At 39.6% G+C, this 19,995-nt stretch overlaps 1 protein-coding gene across 4 annotated transcripts in view; it reads left to right on the forward strand.

Moving 5' to 3' along the window:
• The window catches only part of GRIN2A (glutamate ionotropic receptor NMDA type subunit 2A), a 175,693-nt gene extending 156,098 nt beyond the window's left edge, over positions 1–19,595 (forward strand). For 2 of the 4 annotated variants that reach the window (XM_071814972.1, XM_065850551.2), the window contains exons 13-14: positions 5,941–6,179; positions 7,801–19,595. In XM_071814972.1, the coding sequence (XP_071671073.1) occupies positions 5,941–6,179; positions 7,801–9,591 (2,030 nt within the window). In that variant the 3' untranslated portion in view covers positions 9,592–19,595. The remainder of the gene's footprint in view (positions 1–5,940; positions 6,180–7,800) is intronic. The other 2 variants (XM_071814973.1, XM_071814974.1) reach the window with 2 other exon arrangements.
• The last annotated feature ends 400 nt before the right edge of the window (positions 19,596–19,995 follow it).

Consider the following 19,995-nt stretch of genomic DNA (forward strand, 5'->3'; position numbering starts at 1 on the left):
GGGCTTTCTTTGATTCTGGGGGGTGTTTTTCTACCAGGATGAAGCTCAAGCCGCAGCGGTGCTGGCTGGGACGGTGCCCTTGGTGCTGGTCGGCAGCTGGGGTGAGGTGATGGATAAAATCCCTCTGGCTGTGGGATTGGAGAGGGGATGGAGGCACCACTTCTGATGCTTGGGACTTGCTGACTGTCTTCATATACTCCTGGGTTTGCCATCAGGAGGATACAGGGTTAGAGTCTCCATCTTGGACACTTCTGTGTCCTGAGGGAGAACAGGAGGAGATGCTCAGGTGCCTCTCAAGCTTCAGAGGTCTTGCTTTCTTTCCTGGAATGGATTTTATTATTTTATTTTAAATAAGCAGCAAATAAGGTTATCCCGGTCTGTCTGTTCTCTTTTTGGATGTAATTATAAAACTTCAACCTTGCTTATTTCTGGCAAGTTTGTAACTAGGGACATACTCAGATGATAATGAAAGATTGTATTTTGTTGTACTAATCATGAGGAAAGCATCAGACAAGTATTGAAAAACTTATTCCCTCTTACAAAAAAAAAAAATCTTACTCCAGACTGCTTTTCTATAAGTGAATATGGAGAATGATGGATCATATGGATTGGGGGTTTCCCTTTTTTTATAAATAACACGTAATTTTCAGTATGTGTGCATCTTCCTGGGTGCACGTATAGATGTAGAGGAAAAAAACACTGGGAAAACAAAATAACATGAAGGAAATGACCCATAAGGTAGACAGCTTTAGCCATCAGTGTCTCATGGCTGGTCCATCACTTGGGAAGATGCTGCTTCTCTTGGGAAGGTGATTTAGTGAGTGAAGCTGAGAACCAAGGGAGGATGCCAGGTCCTTACAAGATGCTGGGCCTGGGAAGTGAAGGGCATGTGGGGATGCCAGTGACCCCTCTCGAAGAGCCCCTGCGAGGTGCCACATCTCCAAGAGGCAGTGACGGGGCCTGCGGAAGGGCAGCGTGTCCCTCAGCTCCGGGGTGACACTTCCCGCAGCCCGTAGAAAATGCCGAGGGCTGCAATGAACAAAAGTGTGTCATTCTACCCTTTGATCTTGCTCTTTTCTGTGTCCGGATAATGACGTTTTTATTGAGAAAAGATGTTTCAGGGGGCGTACTGGCCAGTTTGTCACTCCTTGCCAAAATGATGAAGTGCCAAATACTTTAGAGGTGTTGCACTAAAATGTAGGAAAAAAAGGTGTTCTGGGTTAGTCAGAGTCAGAATGGCCAGATGGCCCGTTTCTGTGCAAATGGCACAGAGAAACACAAAGGGATACACTTGTAAATAGTCTTGAATTACCACTGAGAGAGTGAGAATTTTGCAATTTATTAGAGCAGACCATACTGTGTTTTGAGTGAATTGTGCAGGGGCTTAACACACTGCTTGAAATATAGATCCTTAAAATACTTACACTGATTCTTACACCATGAGGCAGACTTTTTGATACAGCACTATAGAAATTTTAAAAATATCTTCATGTAGGCACCATGCCGTTATTTGTGAATTTTGCAAGTCAAATATACTGTGAACATATTAAACAAAAAAGAAACATGATTTTTTAATCAAATCTATTGGAACTCTTCTTTTTTCTAATTTTGTGCTAGTGTCATGATGTACTTTGTTGCTGAAATCCGCCACTGGTCATTTAATCGTTAATCTAGTCCACACATGGATGGAGCTAGAAAATGATTGTGACATCACTTTTAGTAAGTGCCTGAAGTGAAAACAAAAAGCCTTAAAACAAGCCTGATTAATATTTATAAGTAACTTGAGACCCCCTCAATTAGCTGCAGACTTGAACTCCATTAGCACTTGGTTCTTTCGGGCCAGGTGTTTATACATATTGAGGTTGCTGACTTAGATTTCTAAGGTCTGTCTTATGGAAAGTTTCAAGCTCTTATTGCTGATTAGAATTATACACATGTGGAGACAACTCTCCAGCGCCTGGTAATCACTAATCCCTGGCCTTTCAATTGCCAGGAGTAATCTATTGCTATAGGTGTCATCACCCTGTATTTGCCTCACAAGTCAGACCACCCAAAAGGGTTTGCAACACAACAACGTTCCTTCTGAAGGACTTGATTCTTCTCTATATTATTTCTAAACCAAAGTTTAACCAGCCTTAGTTCAATGTTTGTCATTCCAGCTCGAGGCCAAGTTTGGAACAGGCTGATTTTTGAAAGGAATGAATCAACACCCTAGTTAAAAAATTACTCATACCTGACAATTTTGTAATTAAAATGTTGTGCCTTCTGTAAATATCCTGGGTAAAGTGTAATGAGCAGGAAGGCTAATAAGCGTTTTTGCCAGTTTTGTAGGGTCAGCTATGCTGAAGGGTTATTACATTTAAATTAGTAACAGTTTTGTCTGTGTTTCTGTGTGTATGTATACACATGTATGTATGTATACATATACACATGTATGTATAAATATATACTGTAAATGGTAACTGATTTATGTACATAGACCAGAATTACCAGCTTCATCTGTCCATCCCCAGAGACTATAATTTAATAAATATGACAGTCCAGTGATTCACAGTGCTTTGCAATCCATAAAATTGTGGATTGCTTTTGGGTATTAATTAACAGTGGTTTCTGTCAATGTCAGATATAATGGAAGGGGTATTGCAGAGCAGGATCTGCAGGACTCGAGGATGCTTTGTTCTTCATAGCTTGCCAAAGCACTGTCATTTATCTGCACTCAAAACAAGCTTGGTTGGTTTCTCTAGTGATGTTTTTGGAAAGGTTAGTGGATTATCAATAGTTACTTTAGGTGTACATGCCAAAGGGAAAGAAGTGCAGAGGAAACAGTAATAAAAATGAGGTTTAAATTCCTTTGTGAATTTTGTTATGAATTGTAAAAGGGCACAGCAGTCAAATCAAATTGATGTTTGACAGTCTTGGGAGATGTGAATTTTCCTGTGGGAAGTAATGAGGGCTGGTTGTCAGAGCTCTGGCTACTAATGCACAAACCAGAAATCCTGCTGTCTCTCTGGACTTGGGTTCTTCTCTATTCTCTGGCCTCAGTGAGTTTTATTCGTAGACTCTGGGGAGGACTTGAAAGATAAATGAGGGGAACAGTCCACTGAGGTTTAGCAGAACAAAAGAAATCCAAATGTTCTAAGATATGGAAATGCAATAATGAACCCCAGTTATCTATGTAGTGACAGTGCAATATCTGCACTGGTGCAATTAATAATTTATTGTGCCTATGTCCTGCATTAGAAGGCTTTAAAAGATTCATTAGGATTGAGTTTCTTCTTTGGGGATGCTCATAGGTATTTTGAAGACTGAGCACTGTAATTTGGGAGAAGATACACTGCCTTTTTCAGATGTACACGTTCAGTTCATGCTTCAAGCCCAAAACTAATCTCAGAATTAACTAGGAACTAAATAATGTGTCTTACAAATTTGTGAAACGCCTTTGCTGAAGTACCTCAGTATTTGTCCTTTCTACTTCAATTTTTCCTTCACACTCTGTGAGAGGAAATTTCTCCATCACAGTCTTGTGTTCCGCTTGTAGCTTGTACATCCAGATTATTTGTGGGCTGCAGCTTTCCTGGTGCCCTGGCACTGTCCTGCAAAATGCTCCCGCACTGCAGGTCATCGATCTGCTAGTCCAGCTTGAAGGTGGCTGAAATGTCAATACAGCTCCTAGCCATTTTTTTCTCATCTTTACTCCAATGATGTATGGATTATAATAGTGAAAATGCATTTTCTAATCACTGGCTAAGGATTAGGGATATGTTGCATGAGAATTCTTCCCCCAGATTGAAGCCAAATCCTAAACTAGGAAACACACCAAACCAGCTCAGTACTGTACTCTCTGGCCCTCTGTATTGCGTGCTGTGTTTTCTAGAAACAATGAAGTTAATGGCATAAAAAAAAAATAATAGAATTCCTCAGCTGACTGTATCCCCACAAGAGTAAAAAGGTATGTATACACGTGCAACGCATCAGTGAGAACACTAAACACTTGAAAGTTAATCATATCATGCAATATGAAAAACAGACTTGTCAGGAACAACTCCAGCTTCTCGCACACCTCTGTCCGTGTTGGCAGACGTGAACACCGATAAGGGACACCGTCCTCCGAGGCCAAATCTCATCAGTGAAATACAGATTCTAAGAGTAAGGAACAGAGGCAGCGGGTGGATCTGCTTCCTTGGCCGGAAGCACATGAGGTGTGTTAATGGCAGTGAGGATGTGGCACAGCCAGAACCAGACCCCAGCACCGCTCTGTTCTGGGCACATGATGATGCCATTTATTTTTGTGCTGCTGTCTGAGAGTCAGCGGCAGCAGCAGGAGGGCCGAGGAGACTGTGAGATGAAAGGTGGGGAACCAGGGGACTGCAGGGAGCAAACGGGGTGTCCCACGAGGGGCAAGGCTGGGTGGGAGTGCGTGCTGTGGGAAGGGCGGGCAGTGACTGCGTTCCCCAGGTCTCTGGGGGAAACGGAAAATGAAAAAAGGCAGAAAGCCAGGAGAACTGTATTTGCGATACTGCTTGTTAGAGTAAAATAATAATTAAAAAAAAAAAACAGGAAAAGGGACATACTGTATTCATGCAAGTATCCGGGCATTGAGAGACAGTTATTTTCTATAGAAGAGCGGTGTGTGAAACACAATAGACGTTCTTCATGCTGCATCATGTATAACTTTGTTTCCTCACTGGCTGCCTGTGCTGTACAAGTAAAGCTGGTCAAGCTTTTTGTTTCCAAAACGACATTATTGTGACCTGCAACCATCACGCTTTGGGAGATTTTACATCCAGTGGTGGTGACTGTCATTGCTTTGCCACGTATTACTGGCGAGAAAAAACAGACTTTTGATAAACAATGTCATTTCTTTCTAAAGTGCTTGTAGATCAGAAAGTGGTTTAAAATTCCATCTCTGAATCAGTTACCTGTTACTGAAATGCAGCCAAGTCTGGGAAGAGATGTGACGGATGGCACTGCAGAGCTGGCCCGGCGCAGCGTCGCGGGGCTGCGGGGCCTGGCTGCTGCTGCTCAGGCTGAATGTTTAAACTTGCTGTTTAATCTTTGTTGTCTGGGTAGATGGTCTTTTAACGTTCAAAACCATCTTTTTGCTGGGAGACTGGAGGAAAAATATGGTATGGAAGGGACATGTGGATTCAAAGGAAATGTAGATAGCTGGATTGTAAGGTTTTTCATGAGGTTATCTGGTTAGTAGCTCTTTGACATCACAAATAACATGAGAGACAAGAACACTAATAAATCAAATCCCCAGATACCCAAACCGTAGGGAACAAGAGATACCAGAAACAATAGAGAGATCAGACATGTCAGGAGAAGTTCAGTCAGAATGTTGCAACTTGTACAAAAAGGAGAAACAAGATTATCATGGGACTAATAGGAAAGAAAAGCTACTTCTGCCATGTTTCAAAGGGATGGTGAGAACATGCGAAATTTGTTTTGCCACGTTTAAGGGAAGGGCCAAAGGGAAAAGTCAGAGAGGATCAGGGAGGAACAAGTGTAGAAGATGGAGAGGAGGGAGCGGGTTGTGTGTCAGGATCCATGTCTGATCCCTGTGTCTGTTCACTGCAGCCCGTCCTGTCTCTTGACTAAACTCAGTTCTTGGCTGATTTTGGTGTGATGGTGCTTTCCATTGGGCAGCAAAGGCAGCTCTCCTGGCTGGCACTGTTATAGCAACCAGAAGAGAGTTTTACCCAGATCACAGATCCTGCTTTCTACAGCAACCGGCTTCCCACGTAATTTATGAAATCTGGGGACATCTGAAACTAGGGTGCCGTGAGTGCAAACCTGCTATATTTGCAAATCTTAGTAGATAAAACTAAAGTGCTCCACAAATGCAGCAGTAAATGGTGCTGTATTTTTAACTCGCAAAGGCTTTTGAATCCTGTGAGCAGTAACGTTTGCATTCTGCTTTGACTCCTTGTTCCTTAGGGGAAATGGAAGAGCTGGAAACCCTGTGGCTGACGGGTATTTGCCACAACGAGAAGAATGAAGTCATGAGCAGCCAGCTGGACATCGACAATATGGCAGGAGTGTTTTACATGCTTGCAGCAGCCATGGCTCTCAGTTTAATCACCTTTGTCTGGGAGCACTTATTTTACTGGAAACTTAGATTCTGCTTCACTGGAGTCTGCTCAGATAGACCGGGATTGTTGTTCTCAATCAGCAGGGTTAGTATGACTTTCATTTTCCCCCTTTGGGCAATAGAGGTAATAAACCCTACCTCCTGAAACCATGATTTTCCCTTTTATTCCTACTTGAACATTTGAAGTGCATGTTAGAGCACCAGTGTGATGCTCTAGATGGGCTTTGGATACACTTGTACTCCATGGGAGGTCTTTTCTCCATTGGTTTATTCTAGAGTATGAGCTATCATCTGCCAGGATAATCAGTAATCAAATGCTGAAAACAAATACAATTAGGGGAAATTTTGATGAAGAAATGGTGGAGTTGTTCAAATACAGGAAATGGATTGATTTCCACCAAAAAAAAGCCCCAAACCACACCAAAGCAAACAAAACAAACAAAAACCCCCCACCAAACAACAACAACAAAAACCACAACAAAACTGATGGCAGACATTAGCTCTGAGTTTTGTGTATTTCTTAAACAGGTGGATTTTAAAGTGGTAAAAATATACTGGAATATTTGTATAGGCTTTTCTTGATAGCAAACTTGAATAAACCATATGAGAAAAGGTGAAATACAGGTGTTGCTTATGTTTGGTTGGACACTAAGACAGATTTCAATGATAACTTTACCAACCCGAAGTGGATTTACATATCCAAATAATTGATACTTGTAAAATAAGGGAAGTATGAGCTCGTTCTTACATTTTTGACAAATGAGTTGGGTTTTGTCTTTTTTTTTTGAAACAGTTCTTTTATTAGGTGATTGACTTTTTGCTGCATCTCTTATATAACTGAGGAGGTTTGAAAATGACGCTAAAATGCCTATTGCTTTAAAACGTGCAGAAATTGCTTTGTTGAGTAAATTGGACTGCATTGCAACTGCATTAAAAAGATTCTGCCTTACCCTGTTAGGGATTGTCTAGAGAAGCATATACACTTTAACCTCCTAATTTTACATTTGAAATTTGTACTTTTGGCCTTTTACATGTGTAATTTTCCTAACCAATGAGAGGGGAAAAAAGGCCCAATTTCAAAGGCAAATTTCTGAGAGCTGCAAGTTCACAGGGTCGGAAATGTCAATTGAGCTCACAGGAGGACTGAAGAGGTTGAAGTTAAAGGATGGACTTCAATCTTTTGCTCAAAATAAACTCAAATTCAGGCTTCAGGAAGAGCTGGGGTTTTTTCGTATGTGCCAGGATAGGAAAGAAAAGAGCTAAAATACCATGACTAGAAGCCATTTTGTTTCAGCAGAAGTGAAGAGTACCTTAACTTCCAAGCAAATAGCCTGACTGCAGGTTTTTGTTTAGGGGGTAACTTAATCACTGGTTTAAAATAATTGTTTCCATTACTGAAGGTTAGTTACATGTTGTGATGAGACTAGGGAACCTTTTTTGGTCTCTTCTAATCTTGTTTTCTGGAATAAGCAGGGGAGGCCAACATGGACCATGGCTAATTTTCTTCTTTACAGTTCCAACAGGTATGGTGGAGATTATTCTTCCATATCAATGCAAGGAAATAATAATAAAAGGATAGATATGTACTTTTAGTCTTTCCAGTCATTAGATAAGCAACGTTTAATTTTTCTTTACTGCTAACTAAAAATAGAATGGAAGTATTTAAAATTTACACCTAGCGATTTAATTTGTTACTTCTGTTACAGGGTATTTACAGCTGCATTCATGGAGTACATATTGAAGAAAAGAAGAAGTCTCCTGACTTTTCTTTGACCAATTCCCAAAGCAACATGTTAAAACTACTGCGAACAGCGAAAAATATGACCAATATCAATCCTTCAAGAATTAACTCCCCCAAAAGAACAGCTGATTTTATTCAGAGGGGTTCCTTGATTATGGATATGGTCATGGATAAGGGAAACCTGATATTTTCTGATAACAGATCCTTTCAGACAAAGGACAACTTTTTTGGTGACAACATGAGTGAACTGCAGACACTTCCTGGCAATCGACACAAGGACAATCTTAACAACTATGTTTTCCAAGGTCAGCATCCTCTCACACTGAATGAGTCCAATCCAAATACAGTAGAGGTTGCAGTAACAACAGAAGCAAAAGCGAACTCCAGACCCAGGCAGCTCTGGAGGAAATCTGTTGAATCTTTACGTCAAGAATCTGTACGTCAGAGCCAAGGCTCCCAGAGAGAAAACGGGTCAGATGAAAACAGGCAGCTTTCCTTGAAAAGCCAAAGATACCTCCCAGAAGAGATTGTCCATTCAGATGTATCAGAGACGTCAAGCCGAGCTACTTGCCATATGGAACCTGAAAACAACAACAAGCACCACAAAACCAAGGACAATTTTAAAAAAAGGACAGTAGCATCAAAATACCCAAAAGACTGTAGTGAAGTGGAACTGACATATCTGAAAACCAAACAGAGCTCTCCACGGGATAAAATCTACACGATTGATGCTGACAAGGAGCCAGGATTCCGCTTGGACACCCCTCAGTATGTTGAAAACATTGTCCTTCCAGAACCTATAGAGTTTCCTGATGTTTATCAAGATCACAATGACAACTACAGGAAAGCAGAACACGCAAACAGGACTCCCTTGCACAACGAAGACAGTCTTCCAAATAATGACCAGTATAAACTTTATGCAAAGCACTACACTTTAAAAGATAAGAATGCTTCCCCAGTTGACGTGAATGATAGGTACAGACAGAATTCCACCCACTGCAGGAGCTGTCTTTCCAACGTGCCCACATACGCGGGACACTATTCCAGCAGATCTCCCTATAAATGCGACGCGTGCTTGCGAATGGGGAACCTCTACGATATTGAAGAAGATCAGATGCTGCAGGACACAACGAACTTATCACTTCCTGAAGAAATATATGAGCATAGTTGGTCGCAAAATAATGCTCTGCAATATCATAAAAAAAATAAGTTGAGGATTAGCAGACAACATTCTTTCGATAATATCGCTGATAAGTCTAGGGAAATTGATATTGGAAGACCTTCTCGTAGTATAAGCTTGAAAGAAAGAGAGAAATTTCTACAAAGTAGTCCATATGCAAGCATGTTTAGCGTGCCCTCAAGCAAACTGTTGGGCAACAAGGCCTCACTTTTCACTCACGCTCTGGAGGACAGTAAGCGGAGCAAGTCCCTGTATCCTGTTCACTCAGATGATAATCCCTTCCTGCACTCGTCTCGTGATGACCAGCACTTATCTCTTAGGCGAAGTCCAGCTGATCTTTATAAACATTCATTACCAACAAGAGGAAGACATGATAATTATTTAAGGTCATCTATAAAGTCTACAGCCTCATACTCTTCCAGGGATGGTCGGATCCATAATGACATGTACATTTCAGAGCATGTTTTGCCTTACGTTGCAAATAGGAATAGCTTGTACTCAACTCCAAGGGTTTTAAATTCCTGTAGCAATAGACGTGTGTATAAGAAAATGCCTAGCATTGAATCAGATGTTTAAATTTTCCATGAACACTTCATCTATAGGGAAACAATAGTTGCCACCATCTTAGAGGGGAGAATTTATTCTTTAACAGTATCCTGCTATGGTAGATGATATGTAAACCTCTCCCTTTCCCAGTGTACTTTTGTACATGAATAGGTAAACTAGTATGCTCTTAACCATCCTTTTAAAATGTCTTGATGAAAAGGATAAAAAAAATAGCCATTTATGTATGCATTATATATAAATGGCAAGCTGTACTGAAATAGCCCCAATAATGTTGGCAACTATGCTGTTTGTATCTAATTATTTTACTATTTCGGTTATTCTAATTTATGTTGCTAAGTATCATTCAATGTACGTTTGTCCTTAGAAATGTTTAATGATTTTCTAGCACTGGATAAGCAATATGGTATGCATGTAGTATGACACAGACAAAGAGAATTAGGAATGCATTTGCACAGTTACAAATGTAAGACTCTAAAAGAGAACAGAAAGCTAGGGTTTCAAAACTATATTTTAGCTTCATAATCATTTTCAAAGCCAAATAATAATTAAAAAAACCCAGACCCTGGGACCTCAATAAATAAAATAATAATGTGTTAGCACAGAATTAGTATGTTCATTGGAGACGGACAGAAAGTAAATGGGAAGGCTGTAGGCCCAGACATGTGAACTGCTGTGTACTAAAAGGCAGCCCCATGGATATTGGTTAACATTAATGTACAAATGCTTTTCTTATATTTCACATGGACTTACCATTAGAAATTAAGTTCATTGAAAAGTCTGCAGTCATCTTGTCAAAAAATTTCACAGCTGCCTGATCCAGAATATATATTTTTAGATATCACTCTATGGCACTTCCTATGGAGCTGTGGACTTTATTAGTAACCTTGAGGCCTAATGTGTACGTGAGTTTGCATTTGCCCCTTACTGGTGATTACTCAGGGCTGTATAGAATTTCTTTTATTCCTTCACTTCCCAAACCAAATCCCAACCCACTGTAGTTCTGTGTTGACAGTGTATTAGTGACATCTAATTAATTGTATGTTAATAGTATTAAAGCTGTTAAGACAGTACCAAACACCAACAGCCATACATTCAGTGTAAGCAGTGAGGAGCGCAATACCATTTATTTGCATACACAGTGAAGTATTAACACCTTTTGAGGGACTTCTTCCTTCCAGAATATTGTGCATATTTGTTCAACATCAGATCCCTTTTTTTTTAACCTCTCCAATCATGTCTGTTATATAAATTGAATATATGCACACATAACTAAGGAACAGTATATTTATTATCACTGACTGGTATCTGAAGATGTTCACATAACAGGGATGCATTGTTATATGACTTTTACTTCTAGGAAAGATCACCCAGATTATTTCACAAATAAAATGTCGACTACACACCCCTCCTCACCCCCACTGGAAAAACAAACAAACCCATGCTAGATTTTAATCATAAGGGAGTGTGGAAGGGAAGAGAGGAAAGCTTTCAGGAACAGAGTGTACAGCTGTAAATTAAATTTAAACTGAAGAAGTAAATATAATTGTTAATATATTTAAATACTGAAAACATTAAACAGGTGGTGCTCTCCCGTTCTCCTGCTATTCTGAGAATTGCTTTAGGTTTTTTGTGTAGAGGAAGTTTAGATTATTCAAGTATTATTCCTCACATTTCACTGAGGAACAGTCAGCAGGGAAGCCATTAGCACTGTGAACTGGAAAATGTGAATATAACCCTAACTTTCCCCTAAACGAAACCTCTTTTCTATAGAGTCATGCCTGTCGCTGTAGTTGTGGTGTCTGTGTGCCAGAGGAACAGTATGCAGGTTGTTTGCTTTGGAACAGCATACTGCAGAGGAGAGCTGCAAATGGGAGATAATATAAATGATACATAAGGATAGACAAAATATCACTTCTTGAATTTTGCTTACTATTTTTTTTATGAAACAGATGAGTTCTTGATAGTTACAAATGTATTTCTATGTTCACCATGATGGTGAAAGATGATATTTTTGAAGAAAGGAGATGTAGTGAGATTTGGGCTTTTCAGTCCATTTCTAGCTTCCAAAAATCTCAGTATACTTTATTATAAGTATGTTCAGAAAGCATTTCTATGGCTATCTGTATGCTGGCCAGAGCAAATATGTTTTGAGTATTCTTTATTCAACCTTTGGTCACAGTTATTTGCCCTGATACATATTCTGTGCTTCCTGGTCCCTCACTGGTTGCAGTTTTTATAAACAGAAGGTCCTTACCTGCCCTTAGAGAGATTCACATTTCTTAGGAACAGTTGTATGAACTAAGCAGGACTAGGGTGTTTATGGTATGAATACAGCTTTTCTTGAACCAAAACCTTTTTCCAAAGACATAGGTGTACTACTTGTCCTAGGTCTACAGGAGGACAAATGCACTAAAGTCGTAAATACTGTTGTAATGAGTTTAATAAAAATATTTCAGGCAAATTTTAATTTTCAAATCATAGTATATTATATTAAGTAAAATTTTAATTCTTTTGAACTACCTGGTATGTTTCAGCAGATGTAGTATTTGCTGGTATCATACCGAAACCTGTCATGCAAGTCACTGACAATTTTACCAAGTGAATCATAAAACCCAGTGGTGGCTCTTTCACACCGTCTTAAAGCTCTCAAAATATTTGCTGATCGCTCGGAGTCTTGCATCATCATCTCTATCTAACTAGACACACATAATTCGATATATAGACAAATTAAGTTGTGGGAAAGAAAAACTTCCATTTACAACATATTCTAGGTAAACCCTTAAGATCCAAATGTAAACAGCATAAACCCAGGTGAACTTATCCTTCTGTAAAATGTACGAGGAAATTAGCTATAAAGAAATATCTTGCAGTGTTTGCATTTTTTGATTTGAGCAGATCTCTAGTGATCGCAGAACTTTATGATTATTAGCTGCAAATATGCAATACAACCACCTCCCCTAAACCAAAAGAAATCAAAGAGGCAGAGGGAAGACTTGATAGTGTTGTGCAGCAGTTGTTCACATGGAAAGAAAAGATGCTACTTTAAAAGAGATAAAAAACCCCAAACCAACAGATACTGAAAGTAGAGGGAATAAGAATCTGCATGCATTCATTGTTGTGATCTGGGCATATAATATGAGTGAATAAAGGGGGAAGAAAAAGCTAAATCGTAGGGGTGTAGGTGAGTAGCTGGTGTGGTTGCAGATGTAGATGTGTAAAGAAGCAGCAGCTGAGAAGTTGAAGAAAGCTCTTCAACAGTAGAGCCACAAGCCACAGCTTGTGAAGCTCAGCCGTAGAGCGCGTGGAATTCTGAATATTGCCTGAGCTTTGTTGATATGTTTGCACTGACTTTGAATTAAACTGAGATCAAGACTTTCTGTATTTCCCTCTCTCTCACTCTAGCTGCTGCTATACTTGAAGAGGAGAAAAGAATCTTCCTGCCTAAGTGGCCATCCTTTCTGTACCATTCTGGATGGTGCTGGGGACTTGTTACATTTTCCTGATTACAGCTCTAGCGGTTTGTTGCTCATTCCTATCACCAGGATTTGCCGTGACGCCAGCTGGAACTGAATCAGGCTGTAAATGCCCGGGGCCGTTCTTGGTAGCATGTCCTGTAGTGGTACACTGCTCCTGGACGACAACTTTGGTGGAGGCAGGATATTGAATTGCTGAGGAGTGCAGTAGGTACATGGAGGTAAAAACAGCTATGTAGACATACCTGCCTCTTGCTTTTTTTCCTCTTTTAAAGATATTGTAGAACTTTTTCATGTTTTTGTCTTTCCCTTTTCACTAAAGTAAATTTTCCTTTTTCCTTTCAAATGGATTTTGTGTTCTGCTTGTGTTTCTTAGAGCAGTATAGCCACCCACTATCTTAAGCGCATGGAAATAAGCTATTTTAATATATAAGATAAAATTAAAGAGAATTGAGAGTTCTTGTATTTCTGGAAAATTTCATTTAATGTTTTTGCAGCTTTTGCTCAGAATTCGTTACTCTGCTATCTAAGAAGCTAGGTTAGGAAAAAGAGCGCTGTGGCCAAACAGAAACCAGCTCACCGCCAGCTCACCGTGTTTGGGCAGCATCTCATAAATACGTCTGTCTTTCCCTGTGATCATTCAGGAACACTTAGGAGGTGAAATAAGGGAAAGCGAGAGCGTGGGGGGGTTTTCCTGGTGAAAAGAAATAGTTTTATATACATTGAAAGCTAGCAGAAGCTGTGTCGTGTTGGGTTGCTGTGCTGGAAGGCTGAGCTCTTTCTGTTGCCCGTGGGGAGACAGAGAATTCTCCATCCTCATGGCAGCTCAGAGCACGGGAAGCTTGAAAGCATTTATGTGTGTGATCTGTCCTGAAAGATTTTACTTCTCTCTCTTAACCTTTTAGAAAATATAGACTCCTAACTTAGACATCTCAGTTAGATGGGCTTAGGAAAGTAATGGGCCTACTTATCCCTCCAAAATCTGCTAATTAAATCTGCAAGTGAGTACCAAGTTAAACCTTGCAGGTGTGTATAGGTGCATATAGGCTCCTGTCCTTATGCAAGTAGCACCTGTCAGGTTTGGGTTTTGCCGTAATCCCAGCCTAGTTGGTGCCATCGTTTTCTTTATCCCATGTGACTATTGAGCATGAAATAGAAGTGTCAGAATCTGTTCCTTGTAGAACAACTTGCAATTTTAACATTTCTGCAGTGTAGCATATGTGTCTTAGTGATGGGGAAGATTTTGGCACTACTCCTTCCATTGCTGGGTTCATGGACATAGAGCAGGAATTGAGGTAGGAATTGAAAGGTCCGAGAGTCAGCTTGGATTTAGGAAGAATTCAAGAGGTGAACAATTTTGTTGTTTTACATTGCATTTAAGATGTTTGATGTATAAAACCTAGTGAAAACACATCTTTCATGACAAAATCCTCTCTTAGTATAGAGCAGTAACCATCCTGTGGCTTGGCTCGATTGTGTTCGGTGTTAATCATCACATCATGTGTTTCTTTCAGGATGGAATGTCATCCATCCCCTCGCTAAACTGACTTTCCCAGCTCTTGTCCTATCTTAGCTCAAGAGTCCTTTTAAAGTAGATATCTTTCCTGTATAAGGCAATCTGGTGTGCAGCATAAAAACTGTTTTCCAGGGATACACTTGAATTGTTTCTTTTACCAATGTTATCTTTTTAATCTAAAATTCCTTCCAATTGAGAGGTGAGCCTTCCAAGTAGAATATAACAGTGCTGAAGGAACGGAACTTCTGAAAGAACATAAAGGCCTTTTAAAGTGTGGTGTTTATGATATGAGCCATTTCCCAGCCAAACTCACTTGTACTGTATTAGCACCATGTTAGTATTTGCTATGTTGAGGTGGGAGCACAGTTTAATCGCAGGTGTGTGTTTATTTGCAGATGTAGATGCAAGTTCAGACAGGTAGATGGTGTGATGGAGGAAAGGCTCTGGCTTGGAGCCACATGTGGGTGGGTTAAACAGGAGCAGCCTCAACACCATCACGTCTTCCATCGCTCTGCTCCTGCAGACTTTCCTGTCCGATGTGCACGTTTCGTACGTAGCGTGAAGTTCTCGTCAATGCTCGGCTTGCATTATGGAGTGTTCACCTTCATTCTGGTGTAGCAGCCATGTGTGTGGGGTGGAGAGGTGGTGGTTGATGTTCTCTGATGTCTGTCGCCCTGTTAAATGAGAGCAGAAATCCTGCCTGGCTTCTCTCTGCTCCGCTGGGGAGGGTCACTGCACCCTTGTAAATAAGCTCCTCATTATGTCACCTCAGTTGAGCATTTACTCTTTTTCGCCGTGTGTGCAGCGTGTACTCTCTGAAATACGTGCTCTTCCAACGTCCTGCAGCTTTGGAAGGCAGGATTACAATGTGCATCGCCCCGCAATGCACTGAAAATGCACTTAGCTCTTCTCATAGGTTCATGAGCTTTTTGTTACATACTGCAGAATATATCTGCTGTGACTGAAGCTGGTTTTAAAATGAATGCCAGTCTAAACAGCTGTAAGAATCCACTGCTGGTTTTGTGATGATTCTGTCATATCTATAATTTAAGAACCAGAAATAATAGAAGTGAAATTAAGTTACCTCACTATTTACCAGGTTTTTGTTGTTTTGCACTTAAATGACACTTTTTACTCCTTTTGCTTAATTCTTTACCTGTATTGAAAACAATGCTAAATTAGTAGAGAATATAACCATGCTGTAACGTTGTCATGCAATACCTTTATTAATAGATAACCACACTAAATATAGTACTACATATTTAAGAGAGATGGTTTTGACTCTCCAACTCTTAAAAAGTAGTGGTGATTAGCAGTTATACTCCTAGATGTTTTGTCCTTTCCCTTTTGTATTAGTATTTGTTTTCACTACTATATTTCAAAAATTATATTTCTATGTGCACGTTATAAAACTGTGAAAATAAATACCAATAAATATTGTGATAATTATTCAGTGCACTGTAAAGTTCCAAGTGAGATGATACTTTGCTTGGGAATTGATGAAGGTTTCCTCACTTCTCATAAATGGTACTAAGCTTTAACGTGGGCAAATGGTAATATTTACAGTGACATGCAATTTTAATGGAGAATGTCTTGTTTTGCACTTCTAGCACTAATAGACGAAATATGTTTTTCTCAGCAAATGCATTATGAGAATACAATTTTAAAAATTTGTTTTATGCATCGCAGTACATAAGAATAGCCATTCTGAAGAGATTTATGTTACATCGTTAGTACAGGATTCTTTAGTCTGATAATTTTTACGGAGACCACGTAACAATGGTGTTGAATGGTAAAAACCTGTTGGAAATGTATTTTGGCTTCTGTTTCCCCTTGCAAAGCGTGCGTTTGGACTGCAAGTGACACAGTGGAAGGTCCTCCCGAGGGTGCTGTGCCTCCCCGCGCTGCTGGGGAAGATCTTTCTTGTTCGCTCTTGGGACAAGATTAGAGGAGTTGAAAACAAATTTTGGAGCATGTGTTGTGTAACATTTGAAGTGTAAATGCGTGCAAAAGTTTCAAGTGGAGGTTCGCAGTTATCCGCACCAGCGGGTGGTCTGTGCGGGCTGCGGGGTGTGGGGTTTCTGGAGGAAATGAGCATTTTGAACTGAAGTGATTTGAATTCTGCTTCAGTTTCTGAAAGTCACTGGAAAAAAGAAAAAAAAAAGTAATATATTTTTGTTTTAAAGCTGTTGTCATACGAGGTTTCACAGGAAAATGGGCCAAAGAATACAATTAAATATGCAAAAGGTTAATCCTATGAAAAAGGGTATCCTGTCATCTTGATATGCACAAGCATATTAATGGTAATGGGAACAATGTGTGTAATTTTCCTGTATATTGCTATGTAGGTTGCACTATTTTGAATGATACAAGCCAGATATTTTAATTACCAAATACCATAAGAAGCTGTTTATGAATAGTTTAACGTTGTTAACCTAAATATATATACAGTATCCACACGTGTGCGTGCATACACTTTCCAACCCTGTGATGTCAGACTCACCACCCAGAGCCGTGGGACACATTTCAGCAGCATTTGAGTGATTCCTGTCTCTCCTTCCCAAAGCTCCCAGATCCACAAACCCGCCAGCAGCATCTGTTGTGCTGTTCGAGACCTGTTGAGGAAGGGGCCGAAGGACTTGCTGGGATCAGGATAGCATTTTCTAGGACACGTGAAACCACATCAGAGTTCCTTGGAATTGTTGGTTTGAAGTAATTCCCAAGCTTTTTTTTCAAAGGGACAATTGGGTAGTTAATTTTTCCACCTTAAAGCAGAAACAGAAAATTCTGTAGTGTCAAATTTTGTCTATAGTTCATTGCAGAGGAACTTGCTCCAAGTCCTTCATCTGCAAGGTGGAGATTTTTAGCTAACTCGTTTTTACCTGGCCTAGGTCTGGGTTCCAAAATTGGGCAAAACACCTTTTGACTTAAATAGGGGTGTGTGAGTGATGGGAGAGCAGATCCTTAGTACAGTTCACACTCGGAATTAAAACAGAACAAAACCAAACCTCATGTTGCAAAGGTATGGAAGTTGCATCATGTGAAATGGAGTGCAGCTAGGAAGGAAACTAGTGCAATTTTTAATAGGAGCTGTTTACAGTTTATACTTTCTATCAGCTATAATATTTTGAAATAGTCTAATTCATTCCAGAACATCCATTTTGCGCCGATGGAGAACAGCTTGATCTCTCCCACCACATGCGCAGCGTAGCTTGCGTCTTCCCCATTGAAACCAGAAGTTACAAACAAAATTCATTAACGTGTTGGGCTGACTCCTACCTGATTCTCCTAACTATGCTATTTTTATGCAAAATTTGCATCCATACAGTTCAGGTTCTCTCAGAAGCACTTCACCCGTCAGTTAATAATGTTAATTTCAGTTCATCAGATTCAGATTCACACTAAACCTGAAGGGCATTTTGTGCATCCTTTCATCCTGTTTAATGATTTTTGCTGGCTTAGATGAAACTCTGATGTTTCTGTGCTGCTAAACAAAAACCACCAGAAATTTTTTAAAATCTCAAATTACACTTTGAAAAATGTTTTTACCTGTTTACTTGAATAATGTAAATTTCATGTGTTGTCCTGATTAGTCTTTGTATACATACATATGTATATATATATAAGCTATACCTGAGCTTTATATATATGTATATGTTTAAAGTTTTTGGGGAGGATGAGGGGCAAGACAAAAATTCAGCATTGCGACAAAGATTTTACAACCATTTATTAACAGTTTTAAGTAATGTATTGCTATTCAAATTTGATTAGAAATCATTTTCAGTGGAACTCTGGAAAGTGAGATGTAACTAAAAATTAGTTTGGGGTCTTCAGTTGTCATCCTAAGGCCGGTTTAGTTACATTTGTTATCTTGAGAAAATAAGAATTCGCAATATTACGTTGGGCTTTTGTTGAGAAAGAACATTAGTTATTAGTACGGTTGGAAAAGTGTTCTTGTTCTACTGGGGGAAAAAACTTCGAGTGTACTAAATTGTACTGGTTATACAGAGCACTAATCTATGTCACAGCAGAAGAAATTGGCGTTCCATAAATAACATCTTACCAGAAATCTTGGAACCATTTGATTTCACAGACAGTAAATTACAAAGCCTATCACTTCTGTTATTTACTAGTGCAATTTACTGTAACGCTCTCAAGAGCGTAATATTTTAAACCAAAGAGTAAGTAATAAATTTCCACTTGCTAGCAAAGAATAGTAGAGATTTGACGACCTCTTAACACCTGGGGAAATAAATCAGGATGTTAGAGTGAAAATAAAAGAGGATTGGTGAAGGAGAATCAAGCATAAAATAATTAATTTTCAAGAGAATCCAGAATTTCATTATAAAATTCATAGTCTAATGGATTCTTCAAAAGAAACGGTTTGGGGGAAAAGAGAAGAATTAAAAACTAGTGTTGACATTCCAACTGTTGCCTGTTTTATTAGGTAGGTTTAGCAAACTGAAATGAACTCTCACCCGCGAGCGCCTGTGCAGGGCAGTTGTAGCTGCCGTGTTGCAGAGATGATGCGCGAACCCCCGAATGCCCCTGCACCCACCTGCAAATCTGCAAATCCCGGGGGGCAGTGGGTCCACCCGGTGGTAACTTTGCAGCTGGAAGGAGCTGGGGGTCCCCGCTGCTCCCCCACGTTCCGGCTCACAGCAGCTCACCCGACCGTCTTTAACCCAGTGCATGACTGAGTGCTAATACTGTATAAATATTTTGAAACATATCTAAAAAAAAACAACAAAAAAAAATCTGTTTGCTTCAAACTTTTTACGATAGAGAAAATATATAATTATTATGGTTGTCTTACAGATTGTATTGTGTTCTTCATTTTTGTTAAATATGTAGAAAAACATTAAGGGAATGGGGGACTCGAATGTCTGTGTGTACCGAAATGTATATAACTATTTGGAGAAAACACATGTGCCAAGTATAACATGATGTAAAAATTGTAAATATATGAAAAATTCATTTTTCTAATAAAGATAATTTCTGCCAATTGATATGAAAATGAACAATGGTATCATTCTTGTCTGTCTTCCTTGTTAAATGGTACAAGATGAAGCGTCATCTATGAATAAGGCTCACCTTTGTTTTTTCGTTAGTAGTTGATTAGATTTGAAAGGTGTTAACAGCCACATGTTTTAAGCCATCCTCTGCTGTTAGAAATTATCTAAAGGTGGAGATGCCTGAAGGTAAAGCTGACAGCTTATGCTTGATATTCGCAGTTTAATTTAACTCATGAAAAGGACGGAGACAATTAACTTATGAGAAAATCAGATCAAGAAGTCTACTCTGAGCGATCCTCCCACAGCAGAGGGAGCGGCGGGAGCTAACACAGAGGTGGATGGTGAACCTGGGGCACCATTTTCCCCTATTCCAGAATACATCAGGTGCAGAAAACACGGTGGGTCTGCG

This window comes from Patagioenas fasciata, chromosome 15, assembly GCF_037038585.1.
Source record: "Patagioenas fasciata isolate bPatFas1 chromosome 15, bPatFas1.hap1, whole genome shotgun sequence".
Lineage (NCBI taxonomy): Eukaryota > Metazoa > Chordata > Aves > Columbiformes > Columbidae > Patagioenas > Patagioenas fasciata.